The sequence below is a fragment of the Hylaeus anthracinus genome, unplaced genomic scaffold (assembly GCF_026225885.1).
Source record: "Hylaeus anthracinus isolate JK02 unplaced genomic scaffold, UHH_iyHylAnth1.0_haploid 11981, whole genome shotgun sequence".
Taxonomy (NCBI): Eukaryota; Metazoa; Arthropoda; class Insecta; order Hymenoptera; family Colletidae; genus Hylaeus; species Hylaeus anthracinus.
Window position 1 is genome coordinate 6955858 of NW_026534329.1, and position 19476 is coordinate 6975333.

The window sequence follows — 19476 nt, forward strand, 5'->3', positions numbered from 1 at the left end:
AGGTATCGTCAAATAATGATCATTAATATTTGAGAAGATTGTCGTCGACGCAATTCGTTATACAGAGTGTTCCATCAGAAACGAAACATGTTACCTTTCAAGAAGACCCTTTAGGGGGTGATTTAAATATCTTAAATAAAGTAACGGTGCATCCGTTGTTATTATTTTTAATAACGACGCATATTGTTTTAAATAATAATTCCAGTACCGAGTCGTTAATTGATTCTTCGTTTCACAAGCATCAGATGCAATTTATAATCCGATTGAAAGTACGTTTCGTAAGTTGAATTCGCGATATAATGGCTGAGACCAAATTAACAATGGGCGAAAAGAGGAAGTGCTTCAGAGAATTCCCATTTTGAAGTTCAAGTTGACAACAAAGGTAAGAATTCACAGGTCGAGTTTCAAGGGCGGAAGAACTATTATAGTCTCAACCCTCGAAACGGCTACGCGTGAATAGAAAGAAGTGTTGAAGCACTTTTACACCGCTCCCTCGCTTCTACACCCTCGAGGATGTTTAAACGAGAAATTCGGAATGTTGCTACGCGTAGGTTGCAATATTAAATTTCCATTTAATCGACCAACTGAATCCACAAACTGTTTACGATTGCAGAGAATATGGAACGCCATTTGTTTTACGTAAAATATATTTTTACAACTCTAGGTGCGCAATAAGGTGTTTAGAAAAAAGAATTTTTTCTTTTAAACAGTGTCAAAGGTTTCATTTAGGAATAAGAATATGCCTGTTAAAGTTTGAGCTCTTAATATTAAGATTAAGAGATTCCGCACCGTAATTCTCTATTTTGCATCGGAATAACATCGAAAACATATATTTATTTATTCGCTTCTTCTGATTTTTATAACCAGTTAACAATACGTCGTACGGAAAATCTACAGACATATTATTGTAGGAAATTGAATACTCTAGAAAAGAGGCCTCTTGTCAAAATTCCATAAAGTCGACTGTATCAAAGTTATAGTCGGTCAAAAGTTAAGTTACTTGTAATTTGACATATTTTTTAATATTACCGCGGAACTATATCAGTCTTATCAAAAAGAGGTACATGAATTTTTTGGTAAAGCATGAGTTTTACTATCAACAGATGCTAAATAATAGCTTATTTTTGCAATATTGACAAAATTGTACACTTTAAAGAAATTTTCAATAAAAATTACCTCTACAATGTTGTACAAAGATGAATCGACGGCACAATATAGACGACAATGAATTGAAATTGTTATTCAACAAAGATTTGAGCGAATTCGTCTCGAAAAACTCATTGGAGCTATATAAAAAATTTGATTTATCTTACGATCTTTTGAAAGATGATATTAACATGGTTCAATAATACGAGTCACAAAGAAACTGTGGAATTAAAGAAAAATTAAAAGTTACTAATGATGTAGCTGAACGGAACATTGCATTAATCAAGGTGGTTCTTTCCCAACTGTACTAGTTAATAAAAACTCAAACATAGAAAGTGTTAATAACGATATATTTTCTACGATAAAATTCTTCAATTATTATTTGATTATGATTTTTAATAAAAAGAAAGTAGTAATTGATATAATTATAGCTGCAATTAGTTTTTCAAGTATTTTTTTTATTCAATGTAGTAGTGTGAAATCGAACACGCGGCAACTTCGAGATGACAACCGAACTAACAAATTAGCTAGTTTGGTTGCCCTATAGCAGGGACACTTCTGCGCCTAAGATACTGCAACCGGGTCTACAAACTGGGTAGCTTCGGTTGCCATCTAACAGGGGCACTTCTGCGCCTAGGATGCTGCAACCGGGTCTACAAACTGGGTAGCTTCGGTTGATCTATAGCAGGAGTACCTCTGCGCCTAAGATGCAGCAACCGGATCTACACACTGGGTAGCTTCGGTTGCCTTATCGTAGGGGCACTTCTGCGCCTAATATGCTGCAACCGGGTCTACAAACTGGATAGCTTCGGTTGCCATCTAACAGGGGCACTTTTACGCCTAGGATGCTGCAACCGGGTCTACAAACTGGGTAGCTTCGGTTGCCTTATCGCAGGGGCACCTCTGCACCTAATATGCTGCAACCGGGTCTACAAGCTGGATACCATCGGTTGCCATCTAACAGGGGCACTTCTGCGCGTAAGATGCTGCAACCGGGCCTACAAACTGGGTAGACTCGATTGCCATCTACCAGGGGCAATGATTGGCATATAACAGCAAAGGATGAGAAATTGTGCCAACGCTCTATACCATCCTCCGAATGCATTGAAAAAGTTGTAATCTTTCTCCAATTTATGCATTGATTAATCTGGGTGTCCAATTTTCAGGTAACTACAAAGAACGACGCGATCGTCGGATACGGGCCAGTGGAACCAGACGGATACGGGTGCGCTTATAACATCAGAAGCAACGGGTTCATATTCTCGGTGTCCGCTTTTCACAGCGACGGTAGGACGAATGCGATGCGTTTCGCGCAAACACTGGAGCAAAGCCTGCGCGATATGGCTGCCATGCTAAAAATTGCTCTAGGAAAATAAACGAGCGACACGGTGAGCACAGAATGGTCGCTTTAAAAGAAAGTATCGGGATGGTGCAAGACACGTTCGAGCTTGTCGATGAAAGTATTTATCGTAGTTTGAATAGTAGACGTTTAAGAGAAATATTTATATTAGGCATAGTTAACGTTGAGTGTAATTCGAACTCGCACAATTTATCACACGGAGCTGGTTTGATAATAACCCTGCTCTCTCTTAACCTTTGGACGACCACATTCTTCAGAATTTTGATTTAGAAAAGTATTTATTTCTTCGAATTGGAAGTTGTTTTTAAGAAAGTATCGGAGATACAATCGAAGACAAATGCATATGAAGTTTTAATTAACCGGATATCTTTGTAATTACGACATTTAAATGAACAAATTTATTGTTATAAGTTTGTTTCTAATGTCGAGTTTCTAATTTATCACGAATTTTTTTTGTTTCTATTTAATTCTAGTTTGAATTCGATACACATTTTAAGGATATCGCACCTCCAAACTTTATAAATCAATCAAATTTAATATAATTTCATTTATTGTTCTAGATGTTTTTTTTTTCTTTTATTTGTTTCAACATACTTTAAATTTCTGTGAAAATATGTTTAATTAAGACGGTAGCACGCGAAGTACCTATCGTATTCATTTCCATGTTTATTAGTATTTTTATTCCAAATAGTTTGCAATATTAGTTTTTCCATGAAAATATAAATATTAATATTTTCCAAGAAAGATTTTCAGCTTGTGGTCTCTTTTCATGGGGACTGTCATAAACACTGCAGTACATTTTTGTGATCACTCGTGTGATCGTCTAAGGATTAAGAAAGAAAAGGAGAGAAAAGAAGTGAAATACCGAAGCGAGTATCATACGAGAAGCTATCGTGTCCCTTGATCGATTCATGAGGGACGATTCTAGACAAGAAAGTCTTAGCTACCAATTTTACATATCTTAAAGATGCTTTATTTTCGTTAAGAATAGTTAAAAGCTTTCCTAGTTCGATCAATTCTTCTACAAGGAAAACGCTAGCCAATGGCGTTCGTGAATGGATTGTTTACGTGATAATTTTTAAGCAATCATTCTTTCGCTCATTCTTGTAGAAGAATCATGCGCACGTAAGTACAGGTTGGTCGAATAAGTCGTGCCATTTTGGAGAAACACTTTTCTCGCTCCTCGGCCAGTTTAGATGTTCGATCATTTATCGCAAATCATCGTCAGTCGCTTGACATAATCCATCGGATCCTCTAAAACGCTTTTCTCGCTTAATCTCGCCAACTGAATTAAAAATAGAAACGATCCTGTCTAGAGAAGAATATAATGTTTCGTCTTAGTTTTAATAAATTATCACTTGGAAAAGTGGCATTCAAAAAATTGAAAAAATTGTTTACGTACACTTCACGATTTAATTGATGTTTAATAATTTAAAATTATTCCAGAAATATCTAATAATCATTAGGTGAAGTGGACATTACGATACCAAAATTTCTACAGAATGCTTGTTGAAATTTTAAGCATATAATCCTTTTAGGAAAAACCTCACGAATACTTTCAAATAATAATTTTGAAATCATGATTCTAACTTTTAAAATTTTAGTCCATTTTTTTGTACTCTACTCACTTGACCACGCCGCTACATACTTAAAATGTTAGTCGTATAACGTAATTTGATCAAGATAGTACCTCGAGATGCATCGTTTTTATTTCACCGTGACTAACGAAATATATTTGATAATATCGCATTAATAAATGTAATCATATTAACAACATCTAAGCTGACCCAGTACAAAAAGACACCGGGTAGAAAATTTACCTTATTCTAGAAACGATTTTCTCCTTATCGAGAAATTCCCTTTCAATTGACAGAATTCGTTCGAATATACATACTGTAAGTTAACTCATGATGCCTAGCATTATGCAAAACATATCAATGATCTCGTAAAGATCTGTTCATCGATAACTCACCTATCGCTATAAAGTACTCGATATCCACCAAAAACCGCGTGTGACTAGGTTCGTATCATCGACTATCTATCAGACAACAGCTTAGTCGACGTTGCAAAGTGCGCACATCTATTATGGTTAATGCACGATTGTCTGAAGGCTGCAACACAGAGAAGCCTAAAAAATGATAAAATATTTATAGGACCCAATTCAGTCCAGTCAGTCTGTTATACACTGGTTCCTCGATTTACAAGGTATTTCCTAAACGCGATACCAATTTTACACGATGTTTTACATAATATCTAATACTATTCTAATCGTTGTTTTTATTCATTTTATTAATAATCTATCTATGAATAATAGATTATCCAATACTAGTCTTGCGTAGACAATTCTTCCTGGGAAGCTCTATTAAATCTCGATAACTAGACTGCGGGCAGTCTATCGATAACAAATACTTTGTTAAGAAAACGTTTGTTATTTACATTGTTTATTAAAAAATGATGATTAATGATTGACGATTGCTTTGATTGGTAATTGAAATTTTTCGTGTTGTTATTTCATATATATATATATATATATATGATATATATAAAGTTGTAAAATTCATAAATGTAATGTGTCTTCCAAATTCGGAGGGTTTTTTAATTTATTTTCAAACACAGATGGTGTTTTGAATTCTTGCTTGTTTGGTTTTTTTTTTTTTTTATGAGTGCGTTCCTGTTACTTTATTGCACTGAATCCATATATCACAATACAATCATTTCTATTCTTCTTAACATTACATTGCCTCTTTAGTCTTGGCTTAGTTCGTGTTATCGTAACTCTGGATATTATATTTACGTTAATCTTGCCTTTTGTACTCCTCTGTTGGGGCCCACTGGCCCCCATCTAGCTAGGGTACCTCGGGGTCGCTAAGCCCGTACTGTAGCTGCACACAGAGTGTCCCAAAATTGTTGGAGTTCATTGAAAGGTTCGGGGGTGATTTGAAACAACTGTTTCCTTGGAGAAAATGTTGTCCGAGGCTTTGTTAAGGAGATATTAACACATTAAGGACCGCTCACGAGATTTCTCGTGTTTTCTACACGCAGTCTCTAGATGTGCGGTCCTTAATGTGTTAACAGAAAACACCGACTAATCAGAGTAGCTGCCGCGTAGCCTATGCTACTGTGGCTGTCTAATGCGTAGCCTATACTACTGCGCCAGTCTGGCGCGTATAGACTATGCTACTGTGGCTGTCGGTGCGTAGTCTATGCTACTGTTGCTGTCAGTGCATAGTTTATGCTACTGTGGCTGTCAGTGCATAGCTTATGCTGCTGCGGCAGTCTGGCGCGTATAGCCTATGCTACTGTGGCTGTCTAATGCGTAGTCTATGCTACTGCGGCAGTCTGGCGCGTATAGCCTATGCTACTGCGGCTGTCATTGCGTAGCTTATGCTACTGCGGCTGTCATTGCGTAGCTTATGCTACTGCGGCTGTCATTGCGTAGCTTATGCTACTGCGGCTGTCAGTGCGTAGCCTACTGATTGATCGGGGTTTTCCGTTAATATCTCCTTAACAAAGCCTCGGACAACATTTTTGCCAAGGAAAAAGTTGTTTCAAATCGCCTTCCGAACCACACCTTTGATCGAATTTTTGGGACATCTCCTGTATTTACATGCTACAGCCCCTGAGGGTGCGTTGTGAATTCGCCTAGGTCTTGACATATTTTAGAAGCATCATTTATCCCATTTATAAAAATAGCTTTGTACGGAATATAAAAACGTGTTTAAATTGTTGAATTGTTTTATGAAAATCAACGTTCACAATGTCATCTGTATTTTATAAGAGAATTAAAAAAACCGCCGAGTCTGAAAGACCCGATATTCTAAATTCGTAAGTGTTAAAGCTCGTAAATTCGTTATTTTATACTGTATGACTTTGTTACGAACTTCGAAACTTTACAAACATTAGCTAGGTTTATCGATCGCATATTCTGTAACTTTATAAAGCTGTCCTAATTAACATGTACAAACTGAATTTTATAAACATTGTAAATCGAGGAGAGATAGAAAATGTAGGAACGAAATAACACAAGGGAATCTAAACTCATCCTAAATGAAAAGCGCCTCGGTAACGGAGCTATCTAGCCCTTGATGATTTCCGAAACGTCGGCAGCAAGCTGTAATCAGACGTGACATCAACTACAGCGCGGAATAACACACGCGAAAGTCTTAAATCTAAAAGATTTTTCTAAAAAATTCTTCGTTAACGCGGGCACTATAATCTTGTTATCCCTTTCATAGGACACGCGTACAAATACTTATCTCATAATCAACGACCGAATTCGACTGACAGAGACGAAATTGTTTAAACGTTAGTCGCTGCGTGTAGTAGGCAATATAGATCGGTCGGTTATTGTAAACACTAGTCCTATTACAAAGAACCTCGAACGTTAACTCCTCGACCTACAAGCCATCTCCCGATTGCTCGAGCCATAATAAACGGGAAGGTAGGAAGTCCGAACGAAGTACCACGAGTCAGACTCGTGCTTGTTGTTTATAGCCCAAATTCCTTACCACGAGTTTGACTCGTGGTTGTAGGCCAAAGGGTTAACGTCCGAGCGCTGGAAGTTCCTTTCCACCGAAAGCGAACAGTTTCGTTGTTTTCCTTGCCGCTTGATTGTAATCGTTAGTTAGTAGTAGTTAACGACAAACGGTCATTAATGGTAACGTATCGTTAAACTATTGGTGCTTTGGTAAATTTGATCCCATCACTTTACGTGTTCTAGCGTGCTGTAACTTAATTATAACCGAACGATTAGTTAGTGTTATTTAGAAATATTCAAAGGCTGCAACGTCTGGACGTATAGTTGGCTGGAGTAATATAGCGAGGTACTTAAATGATACTTTAACTCTTTATTGGGTCGAAAACTGTCCCGACTTTTATTTACTTGCAGTATTTTTTAATTGTAAGTTTTTTTCATTCAGCTGCTATGAAGTAACGCTACATGTTAGTTAAGTGAAAACAGATTATTATACAAGTCAAAACGCATTAGCAAATTGTTGACATAGGGAGGACAACTATTTTTTTTTTAAATCACCTTTAATTTCTAAAATATTTTTCTTTTGAGAAATAGAAAATTTTGTTGAAGAAAAATACAGCCGACATCGGAAAGGTTTTTGAACCTCTCTATACTTTTTCCATCGAGTAAACAAGTATATAGCCTGAAAAGTTTAAATGGAACGTTGTAGAAGATTTCAAATAATTTAGCGTAAGTTGTTGACTTAACAAGATCTGTTAATATGTTCAGAAACAATGGAGTTTCTTTTTATTGTTAACTATATAAGCATAAATTTTATAGTTGACCGCGTCTACGCAAAGTGTTCGTTTCATTAACTACGTAAGTATATAAGCATATACATAACGCTTTCCAGAATCGTATTCTGTCGTACACGTGTCTTTAGAATTATCAATTATTCGAAGGCAACATAGCGAAATTCTATAGACTTCCCTATATAACTTACATAGTAACTTATTTACAACATTATTATTCGATTATGTACGTCCTACGAAAAATAATTGACCTCTAAAGTCTATAACTACACCCTTTAATATTTATCTATATCGTGTATGTTTAAAAGTGTTTAAAGCTTTGAAATGGTAATTATTTTGAGGACTAAGCAATTACGCATTTTCGCTTGTATATTTTTTCGTATCATCGTGCAATTGTAATTTAAGGGGAAAAAAATGTTTGAGCACAAAACATGACAAACTACATTTTCGAATTAAAATACGATTGTATTTCTATTAAAATTACGAAAGTATTTTCAAACGCACACATTTACGCGAAGGAATTTAACGAGTATGCCATGAAAATTACCGAGTTATTCGGATTTACAATGCAATTTTTTAAATTAAAAGTCGGAAAGTCGAGTTAAAAATTTGTTTTTCATATTTGCTAAATTTTCCGAGAAATGGCGCCAACTTCAATTTAGAAATTCTCCTGCAATAAAAATGGCAACACGATAGCTCACCCAACATTTTTGTTTATACTTTACATCAGGCCATTTTAATATAAAATATTTAACATTCTTTTTTATTTATGTTCTGCAAGAAATGCAGTTTTGATGAAAAAAAGGATATACAATTTGTGTAACTATAATAAGTACAATTTTACAAGTTTTTGAGCAATTTTTAATTTCATATTTTTGTATGTTTTTAAAAAAAATTCTAAAACTATGCTTTTTTCTTATGTATATATCGTTACCTAGTCAATAAATCGTCACAAAATATTTACGTATCCTTATTTTATATCTTTTGGGTTGCGCAAAAGTTTAAGAAGCCCTGCTTTACACCGTAAATTCTATTATTATTTATTTATTGCTTTTAAACCGAATATGGTTTATATAGCATATACGTTACATAAACATACACCGTAAATTCTATTACGCAAACCTCATAATTTCTGATTAGAGCACTACCTCCCTTCCAAATTGTCACAGCTCTCTACTGATCTTGTGACGATGTAAAAGGGAATGGTATCCCTCGTGATAAGAATCGTGTATCTCTAAATACAAAAAAAAAAAAAAAACATAAACAAAACCATTGGGTGGGTTATAATTATGTCTCGCGCTATAGTTTGACCGTGCAACATATCGAATAGACGCAACGAAGAGACAGAATAGACGATTAGAGACCGAGAAACTAACCACGTTAGGTAGAGAAGAGATTTCTAGCGCACGGACCTCGTCTGTTGCAAACACATTTTAAACGTGGCCAATCGTTCGTGTGTTGGCCCCCGCACAGTACATTCCTGTCCAATTCTTAGGTAGGTCGGCGATTCGCCCTTCTTTGATAGACCGGCGAACGTCGACGATAGCTCTATCTGTCTATCACTTTAATCTTCTACGTCTAATAACTACTGTAACTAGAGCTACTTCTCTTAAGTACCAAACTCTATCGATAGCGAAAGATTTAACTTTATCAACCCGAAACGTATAAATGCTATCGGTCGGTGCTATCCGCGTGCTGACGTCGTTACGCTTGCTCGGTTGTAACGAACGAGCAGAGTTTACTGTATTTGTAACTTACAATTAGTGGATACGTGATTACGTGAGTACCATAGATATTACTGATACAGATTTCGCCGATACCATATAGATTTGATCGACAGCAATATTGGTATACATTTTCTGCGTTTAATATAAAGATTTATCTACTGTAACGCATGTAATTGTCCACGCAGAGAATGTATATCGCGATTAATATTGGTGTTGGTCGAAACTACCGTCAGTGAATTCTCCTCGACGAAATCTGTGTCGGTGATTTCCATGGGACCCGAATACACACAAGTACACGCATCTGTTGACATTATCGATATTTTACGAAGTTCGTTAACTCTATTGTAAATTACTTCCTCTGTACAGACACGTGTATCGCGTCGCGTACAGACCGAAGAGCCAAGCGAATCGAACCCGCGCGAGCTCGAATCTTGGCGCGCGTTGGCACTCGCGAGATCCGAACTTACGTTGCCTCCGGTCGCCTTGGCTTTTGAGTCTGTACGCGGCTTTATGTAAGTTCCCATCTAAATGTATATGTATATTGTCGTTATACGATGGATTTATTATCGAGTATTAGTCAGTGATTTGATTTTACCAACGAACAGTTGGAAAATTTGTTAATACTCTCTAGCGGTTCCATAATGAATCACTGTATAACGTATAACGCGGTTCGTATAATTTTTAAATAGTATTTACTAATACGACACCTCTAAATTAATTATTTAAATAATTAATTCTAACTGAAACAAATAATCTTAGCAATCTTATCGACGGTAAACGAATATTTGGTTGATTGTTTTATGGAAATATATTTTAAATAAGCGGACAAATGTTCGCCCGAATCGCTAGTACTAGTTGATCAGAAATTTTATATAAAAACTCTAAGATGTTCTGCTTTTTCTTATCGCTGAATGAATCTTTAAATGGCGCGAGGAATTGAGAAGGTTCCTTGAATCGTTACTAAATAAAATTATATGCAATTATATACATAAGCAACTATGCACATATCAACAAATACGCATTTACGCATAAGAGAATGTATAGATATTCCGCGCATATGTGTACGATATATGAAAGTGTTCTGTATTAGTTTAAGATGCAAATACCTATTAGATGTAAGGTAAAATAGTATGTTATTTAAAATACTCATAATAGGTATCGCAAAATCATTGCGATTGCACCTTTGCGGCCAAGAATATCGCGCATATCAGGCGAAAGCCACCGTAGCGACGATTTTATCAAATAGGACACGTCCTTGTAACTGATAGAATTGCTTATAAAATGAAGTTAACTGAACCGACGTCACGTATATATCGAAAGTTCGGTCAAACTTCTATAAAAAAATAATCGTACGAAGACAACTATCGCTAGCGTGAAATTATACATATGAATTATAAAATGTGATAGTAACGTAATTGATAAGAATTGTAACTGTCGAGAACGACCAAGAAATCGTGAGTAAAACATTGTTCGCGAAATAGTCGTCTTCGTATGCGATATATCTAATGATTATTAAACTTGTAAGCACACTTCGCTTTCTGTTTATACAGAAAGCATACACGACATACCTCTGTAATTAATTTAAACCAAGTATGTTGTATTATGTGTACGTTTCCTTGTGCAAAATAAACATTATTGTGACATCATCTTTGTAACTATTTTATTCCATTTACAATATAGTGTTTACAACAGTTACAGTACATTGCTTGACTAAAAGGAAAGGATTAAAAAATAATTTAAAGTACACTTGTGAATATATTATACAAATACCTCTCTCGGGATTGGAATGTTAATTTTAATTTATATATGTTAACAGCTGCATAATATTTTGCTGTAGTCTTTCAAACATTTTATGAACAACTTTAGTTACATTAGGCGGTACGTGCTGCAACACGGCGTTATTTGAACAAATATAGAATCTAGATAAAATCGTTTCACTTGTTGGATAAAACTTTGATCCTTCTCTCGCTAGAAAACTTTATCTACGCAAAAATTTATTGGAATAACGTAAATGAGTGAATAAGTACTTATTCGATATATGAACGATACAGACACCGTGTATCTTTATTTTGGAAAGATCGACGCAACGTTAAATAAAATGTAATCGAATCAACATTTAACACACTAAAATTGCATTGTGTAACAATTACAATCGTAATTGTAGTTGGTAGTTATAAAAGATAACAAATTATTTGTATTCGGGATTAAAGATTACATTTGTTAATTGAATTACATTTTTTCTAACAATGTGGCGATTTTCATCATTGTTAAAGTACATAACATAAAGCTCTAAAACGGACTAGATCGTTTGCGTAGCAAATACATACTTATTTATCCATTTACGTAATACGATTAAATTTGTATCTAAATAAAATATTCGTTATTCTTATTCGTTACCTAGATAAAATTGTTCTCTACTGTAGTGTATACTTACGAAAATTGCTGAATAATCATTTTCACCTCGAGACTGAGAAACGAAATTTTTGTAATAAATGAATATCTATTTTACATACAACAATAACATAATTCTATGTATTAAAAACTGCACAGCCATCTAAATAATAGAATTGTCAAGAAAAAACATTAAAATAATCGAGAGATTTGGGCTTCTACAAGTACTTTTGGTATTAACCTTGAGTTAACCCACGGGGGTCACTATGAGTTCATGTATTTTTGAAATTTATAGATATTTCCATATGAGCAGAAAAAGGAGATTTGGAGCTGGAGGGAAAAAGTATGAAGCTCAGGTATGTAGTCTACCACGGAACCATCATCGGTTCTCCCGAAGCAGCCAAATCCGGGAGATCGGAAGATTTGTTGGTTCCATTTTGTATCCGTGGGGTAACTGAGGGTAAAACTAAGTAATATATTTAACCTGATGAAGATGACAATATTATAAAACTCGTAATTATTTCAAGTTGAAATGTTTAATTCAACTCTTATATTATGCTTGATGGCGCAGTACCGCTAAGTCAGCATTAACATCTTCGTATGCTTGCGCAAACGGTAATGTAAGTAAGGTATGCGCAGTTAATCGTTTCTTTGGGTCATGTTGCAAGCACTTATTGATCAAGTCGATGCCTTCGACACAAAGATTTTTTGGCAACGTTGGTGTTTCACCCATTCCAACCTAAGACATTTTGTACATAAAATACAATATATCCACAAATGCATGGCATGAATCACGAAGTATCGTTGCTATATCATACCTTAAACATAATTTGATAATTAGAATCATAATCTGACCAAGGTCGTCGTCCACTAGCCATTTCTATGATGCAACAACCAACCGACCATATATCAGCGGCTCTACCATGACCGCCAGTCTCCGATTTCATGAATACTTCTGGCGCCATGTAAGCTGCACAAAACAACGTTAAATCACTTTAACGGTAGAAAAAGTTGTAAAAGATACATCATACTAACCTTGAGTGCCAACAAAACCTTGTAATTCCCCAGGCATCGTAGTGTGAGCTTTAATTTGTACAGCGCTTCCAAAATCTCCAAGTTTCAAACAATTAGCCTCATCCGTTAAAAAAATATTTGCGGCTATACATAAAATATAAATATTAAATGATTTATATATTGTATTAACCCAAGTATGTAAAATGAATATGATACAATGTAGAACTTACATTTAATGTCACGATGTACTATTCCATGAGAATGAAGGACAGCTACAGCTGATAAAAGTTGATGAGTATATTTTCGAACTAACGATTCCGGCAAACCAGTTCCGCTGCCCGCTACTAGACTTTCCAAAGTTCCTTCGGCGCAAAATTCCATAAAGATTAACATTTCCTCCTGCGATAAACGGATCGTCATTAATAACTATTATAATTCTAAACGCAGAAATATTTTAACAGAACATTATCACCGTACACGATGTATTTCCAGACCATAGTATCGGACTAGATGTTTGTGTTGAATTCCTTCAAATATTTGTAATTCCTCGGCAACCCGCCTAATCGCTCGATGGTCGCCCGGTTGTAATTGAACTTCTTTCATTGCTAATAATTCGCCAGTTTGATTGTTCACTACTGTATACACCTTACCAAATCTTCCTTGGCCTACAATTAATAGTTATTACATACAATATACATATACTACTATAACAATAAATGTAGTTTAACCCATTTACCTATTTTAATGCCTCTTTGCCAGGTAAAAGTAACTCTTCTTGCTTTGATACGCACTCTATCGACAGCTTTCCTATCTGTAACTAGACCAATAAGTTCACGGCTCCTGAGCCTTTCGTCAATTTCCGATTCCACCTTTGTAATAGCGCGAATAACTCGCTCTTGTCTGGATACCGAACGATCAGGCGTGTTTAAAATCACGCCTACATTTCCATCGATTGCGCTTGGCGAGGACTTTTTAAGATTTAACGTGGTATCAGGAGATTTAAAAATATCTTTAGGCTTCTGAGAAAGACTTAGACTTGCAGTTCTGCTTCTAGTATGACAAGGTGACGAGGCTCTCGAGCGAGATAATCTTCTTAAGTCTGAAATCGGATATGCCATTGAACAATGTCTGATTACGATTGCAAGGATGATTTAATCATAACCTAAAAATAGTCACTCACTTTCTGCTTCTACGTGCGCGCCAGTATTGGCACTTCCGACAACGTGTGATATACAACGATCCATACATGTTTTCAATTCTTCAAATTCGTCATTGGTCAAATGTTTGGTGTTATGCGGTTCGCATACCGTAATTAAAAATTCTAAACCTTGGTTTGCCCATCTAGGTCTTAAACCCCTCCCGCGTTCACAGCGTGTTCTGACGAATTCCATCCACAAAAGAGCAAAAGAAACTAAACTTCGCGCTAAAACAGCCTTGTCTCCAAGCGCAAATAATTTACATGTCTCTTTATGATAGTCAAATCCCATTCGATAAGCCTGGTGAAGTATTTCTCTTATTCTTGAACGCATAGCAAATCTATCACATTCAGCCTTTGGTTCTTCTACTTCTTCAATGTCATGTTGAAAATTCTTAATAACACTTGTTATCTGATGTCGTAGATCCATAACTCTTTCCTAAATATATAAGGAATATTTGTATAGATCTTGTAGTACTTCAACTACATTCTCAACAACTCTTACCCTTAAATCTACCAATGATTCTTCCAACACCTTGGTGAAAACAGGCCATTTTTCGATGTCACGTTGTACACATCTAGCAAGGGTGACACTTTTGACGACCTTTTCTCGAGCCTCCACGAACATCCCTTGCCATTCACGACCCACGAATATAACTTGTAATCTGAACCATGTATCAGGATGGAACACATATATGCAACTACTTTACAGACAAAAGAATGAATCTTCTCTTACTTGTTTGACCAGTCATCGTCGTTCCAATCCTCTGTACTCTCATTAATCTCTCGAGGTCTTTCGTTAAGGAATTCTTTGACTTGCTTGATCATCGTTCTGGCGATTTCACTATAAACGAAGATATGAAACATACATAATATATTTGTGGAAGTGTGAAATAACACTTACCAAAATTTCACACCAGCAATTTTGTACCCATCCGATATATTTCCTGCGATCGATTTTACAAATATCCACTCATCCATGATCAAGTTCTTATGAAAACTATCATGCTGTACCATATCTACCCACTGTTGTAGATAGTCAAGATATACTTCGAAAACAGCTTTCAAACTTTCATCAAAGTCTTTTACATTTTCTTGGAACAAATGGTTGCAAGTATCAGCATCGCTACCGACCGCTGCACAAGAATGAGCAGCAAATCTGTCACGATGTATACACGCAATTCTAAGACCTTCCCTGAGTTCACGCATAAGTTGTCGAACCGATAACGGACTAGGTTGTTCCGGCTTCTGTTCTAATCTCATTCTCAGGAATTCGTGTACAACGTCCAACGGCACTCGGGAGAGAAATACAAAAGCGGCTCTGAAAAGATCGATCATTATTCATTGCTAAACTTAAAGAATGGGACATAAATACGATACATTACTCAATTTTTCTACCTATACGATGGAAGATTCAATTCTCTTGCTTCAGGACACCATACACCATATCGACGCAGCTGTTCGTCACCTTCATATTCCTCGTTTACATCACTAGATTTACTTATATTACCTTTTTCTAACGTCAGTCTTGCTTTTCTCAAGATAGAAGTGTGCAATCTCTCCAGGAAATTTAAGCTTTTTCCAAGCCCTCGAGTTTTCAACACATCTTCGATATACTTCCTATGTACCAATGAAATATAATTAGAGTGAAAGCCCTTAGTTTGAAGGACCTCTAGGCAGCTAAAGTTCACCCTGATAATAACTTTTAAATTTCACCTGTAAGCGTGCCGATCGAACTCGACCAAATAAAAATCAAGTCGCTCGCCTCTCTCGTATTCCGTAAATGTGCAAGAAGTGTCTGGAGTAGGGGGCCATGATTGTACAATAGATAAACCAGCTGATGAATTATTACTATTGTTACTGTCTGAGGGACTGGAGCATTCTTCTTGTTGATTTGATATTTCGAACCGCACCAGAGTTTGGCGATGTTCCAAAGAATCAACTGTGTCTGAGCCTCGTGAACTGAAGTAAAAGATATGAAATATTAAATTTAAAAAACAACATAATTTTCTCCGCTTCACGGAAAAACATGTTAAAAAAAATCAAACGTGTTGTTATATTACCAGTCGTACCTTATCCCAGAATCTCCAGTCTCATCGTGTTTTTTCTTGGTATGTAACATCATTAGTAATTTTCCCAAAATTTGTAATTTAAGACGATGATGTTTGGTCATATTATACCACAAACACATTGCTTTTACTCGACTAGTAAATTCTGCACTTTTATACAATGGATAATGCGCAGCCAAGGCTTGCGACGAAGGATAAAGCGCTTCTGCTGCCTCCAATCTAGCCAACAGGGCTTCCACTTGCTGTAACGCTTCACCTTGTGCTCGCGCACATGCTCTACAGTACATAGAAAGACAACCTGGACAAATTCCGAGTTCTATATTTGGACTTGAACCAGGATTCATTACTCGATCAATATCTGTGTCGTTAACATTGATCCAAGGTCCATTATTATCCTTCACATTCGCGATGGGATCGTATCTATAAACAAATGATTTGTTCTATTTTAATCTTTGTATGTTTGGAATCATCTTCAGAGTAATAATATTTATTAGTTACACAGATTTTACGCTTTTGGTATTTTTATGATTCACCTGTATTCCATTATTTCTTTAAGTAACCCTTCTACGCCCTCGCGTTGTTTACATAAATACTCGTCTTGAGCCATTGGACTACGATCTGCATGGTGAGCTTGTAATTCGAGCCATATCAAGTCTTTCAATTCGTTTTGCCATCGAGATTCTTCGTGACTCATTTGACGACGACAATTGCGTTCTGTACTCCCCTTTAACGTGTTAAAAAATTATCGTTAGGGATTGATCGTGTAAGTAAAGCTATCGACTGTGGATCCAAGTATTGTGGGTTCGAATCATCGTGCATTATTTTTTCTTTACATCTCTAACTTCTTTCCTACATCTATATAACGGCGCGAGCGTACCAATTATAAAACATTGTTTTCCTATTTTTGGTGGTATCTCCCGAGTGGAATCGGAGATGCTTGAGACCGACAGTTGTCAACGAAGTGCGTGTAAGCGAACGAGAAGTGAGCTCGCATTGATTATTTTTTCGTTTTAAATCATTTTGTATAAGTAGAGTATTCAGTTATAAGTTGTGTTGACCCGATAAATATATATATAGTGGAGCAAGTGTCCGATAACGTATGGATGACAATGTACGTTTATAAAAGTATAAGTTATCATATACGTATATGTGTAGAATGAATGCAGATTTACCAGTCTAATCAGAAAAGAAAATGTGTCGTGAAATATTTCTCGTTCCTTAAAACTCAGCGCCCTCGGTGACTGAACAACTGATTCCGTGGTATCCGAAGTTAAATTTTGCTCGTCAACTTCATATTGAACCCTCTTCTCTTCTATATCGACGGGCTTTGACCGCAGACTTCGAAATCTATTTCTAGTTTCAATCTGTAAACACTTCCAATTAGTTCTCATTTGAACGTTAGCCAAAACACTTTGTTTAGGCTTCAAACACTTAAGAATATTTTCTTTTAACGAACGTCCGTCCCATACCTTCATATGATTCGGGGTGGACGCTTTGTAGTGATCCGATCTATCGGCATAATTGTACGCCGCTTCCATGTCAAGTTTTAAGTCCCTTTCGTTGCCGCGCAACAATTTCAAGCTTCTCTTACATTTTCGATTCTCTTCCTTCGTTATGTCCTGATTGAACTCGTTCTCGCAATCTCTGTCTGCTTTGTCGCACATCTCGTTAAATATTATGTTGTCCAAAGTGTTTCGTCTGCGAATCGTTGCTTTCGATGGCGTTTCTTTCTCTAACGACTTAACATCTCTGAAAATGAACATGCCGTATTAATATCGAGCATTACAATATTATATAAGAAATTATATAATAAATAAAAGTATTCTTACAATATATCAATGTGCAATAGTGAAACGTAATAATACAACTTCGTATAACTAAATTCATTAAAAATATGAATCGAAGTGCCAGCAAACGTTCAGTCTCGATATTTTTTAACAACGAAATACAACAGTTGCCGTGATACACGCGAACTTGAAATGTTTATACATAAATTTAGCCACTGTTTCGTAACAATGGAAAAAGTTATTTTTAACAATTTATAGGTGATCTTTTGTATACACTAATCGATCATTAAAGATAATCTGACTTGCAGATAGCGATATACATAATTTTGAAATGTCTGATTCGTATAATTGTTTGAAACTCCTTTACCAGATACAGGAAGATAAATATTTAGTGAACGAGTTGAAAAGATAGTTGGCGGAGGTAAGTATACTAGAATCGTTAACAGAGGAAAACGAACAAGCTCTAATTAACTCACCCTCCACTCAGTTTCTGCTTCATATACCTCTTCTTGCGATTCAGTCGTGTTCTCGGCGGCGTCTGTCCGTAAATATCGCACATTGCTTGTATCGACTCGTCGAATTCGCTGGTTGCGCTGCTCGATCCTTTTTTGCTGCAAAAGCATAAGCCGTCGGAACGCAATTTGAATTTTCAAATCCCAATACTAAAAATACATTGTCGAATACTGTCGTTACCAAAAACATCCATCTATATATGTAAATGTAGTGTAATATATAGAAATACTTTGTGTATTGGAATAATGAAAAAATTATTGCCGACGCACGCTGACATCGTTAACCAACATTTTAGTTCGACGGGCGTAAATTTGTATTCGACTTAAAGCACGTCGTACTTAATTAAACATTATAATACATTCTACGCTCTGTTCGTTGTCTACTTAATTAGGGGGAGATGCCACCTGAGACGCATGAAAATCATAGTTCAACAATTTTTAAAAATTAACAGCTTACAGAGAATGACAAGACGAAATTTTGTTTATATTTACAGTTTATTCATCCGACGTTTAGTTTCGTAAATAACAATTTAAAACTTAAGTCGAAATTCTTTCACATTTCGTACAGATACCAATCTATCAAAAGTAAAGAATCTGTTACTGTTTATTAACATTTAATTACGAATGGATAAGCCAGCTAACGATGCTTTTCATTTTCACGTTCGAGACAACTTCCAGTGAGACAATTGTTCCTTGGCCTTAACAATTATGTGTATCGAAGAGAGAAATACATTACATAACTGTGACCGTTTGTATTATACACGAAACAAAGTCCTAAATTGATTCCATCCTCGTGCAGAAGAGACATAATTCTATCCATGATATTTCTCGAGAATAGTGCAAGTAATAAAAAGTACACAAATGTTCGACGAATACGTTTAATCAACATTTAATACTTTTTGTATCTGGGAATGTTGCTTTCTAAATAAACATTGCAATAACAATCTGGAACTTCGAGACGCAGTTAGAATTTATATATTTAATACTTTTTATATCTGGGAATGTTACTT

General features: G+C 35.8%; 2 protein-coding genes across 3 annotated transcripts in view; one reads left to right on the top strand and one right to left on the bottom strand.

The window, feature by feature from the left end:
- LOC128885624 (vesicular acetylcholine transporter) overlaps positions 1-5648 on the top strand; it is a 130221-nt gene extending 124573 nt beyond the window's left edge. Inside the window, exon 13 of one of the 2 annotated variants that reach the window (XM_054139738.1) lies at positions 2313-5648. In XM_054139738.1, coding sequence (XP_053995713.1) covers positions 2313-2522 — 210 coding nt within the window. In that variant the 3' untranslated portion in view covers positions 2523-5648. The remainder of the gene's footprint in view (positions 1-2312) is intronic. The other variant, XM_054139739.1, reaches the window with a different exon arrangement.
- Positions 5649-6019: 371 nt separating this feature from the next.
- The window catches only part of LOC128885617 (mitogen-activated protein kinase kinase kinase 4), a 15246-nt gene continuing 1789 nt past the window's right edge, over positions 6020-19476 (bottom strand). The window contains exons 2-18 of the mRNA XM_054139722.1: positions 18431-18565; positions 17637-17916; positions 17340-17531; positions 16701-16891; positions 16171-16587; positions 15815-16060; positions 15497-15718; positions 15003-15419; positions 14835-14942; positions 14604-14763; positions 14084-14537; positions 13640-14002; positions 13381-13568; positions 13134-13302; positions 12925-13047; positions 12708-12859; positions 6020-12628 (exon numbers count right to left, since the gene is read on the bottom strand). Of these exons, the coding sequence (XP_053995697.1) occupies positions 12443-12628; positions 12708-12859; positions 12925-13047; positions 13134-13302; positions 13381-13568; positions 13640-14002; positions 14084-14537; positions 14604-14763; positions 14835-14942; positions 15003-15419; positions 15497-15718; positions 15815-16060; positions 16171-16587; positions 16701-16891; positions 17340-17531; positions 17637-17916; positions 18431-18565 (4003 nt within the window). The 3' untranslated portion in view covers positions 6020-12442. The remainder of the gene's footprint in view (positions 12629-12707; positions 12860-12924; positions 13048-13133; positions 13303-13380; positions 13569-13639; positions 14003-14083; positions 14538-14603; positions 14764-14834; positions 14943-15002; positions 15420-15496; positions 15719-15814; positions 16061-16170; positions 16588-16700; positions 16892-17339; positions 17532-17636; positions 17917-18430; positions 18566-19476) is intronic.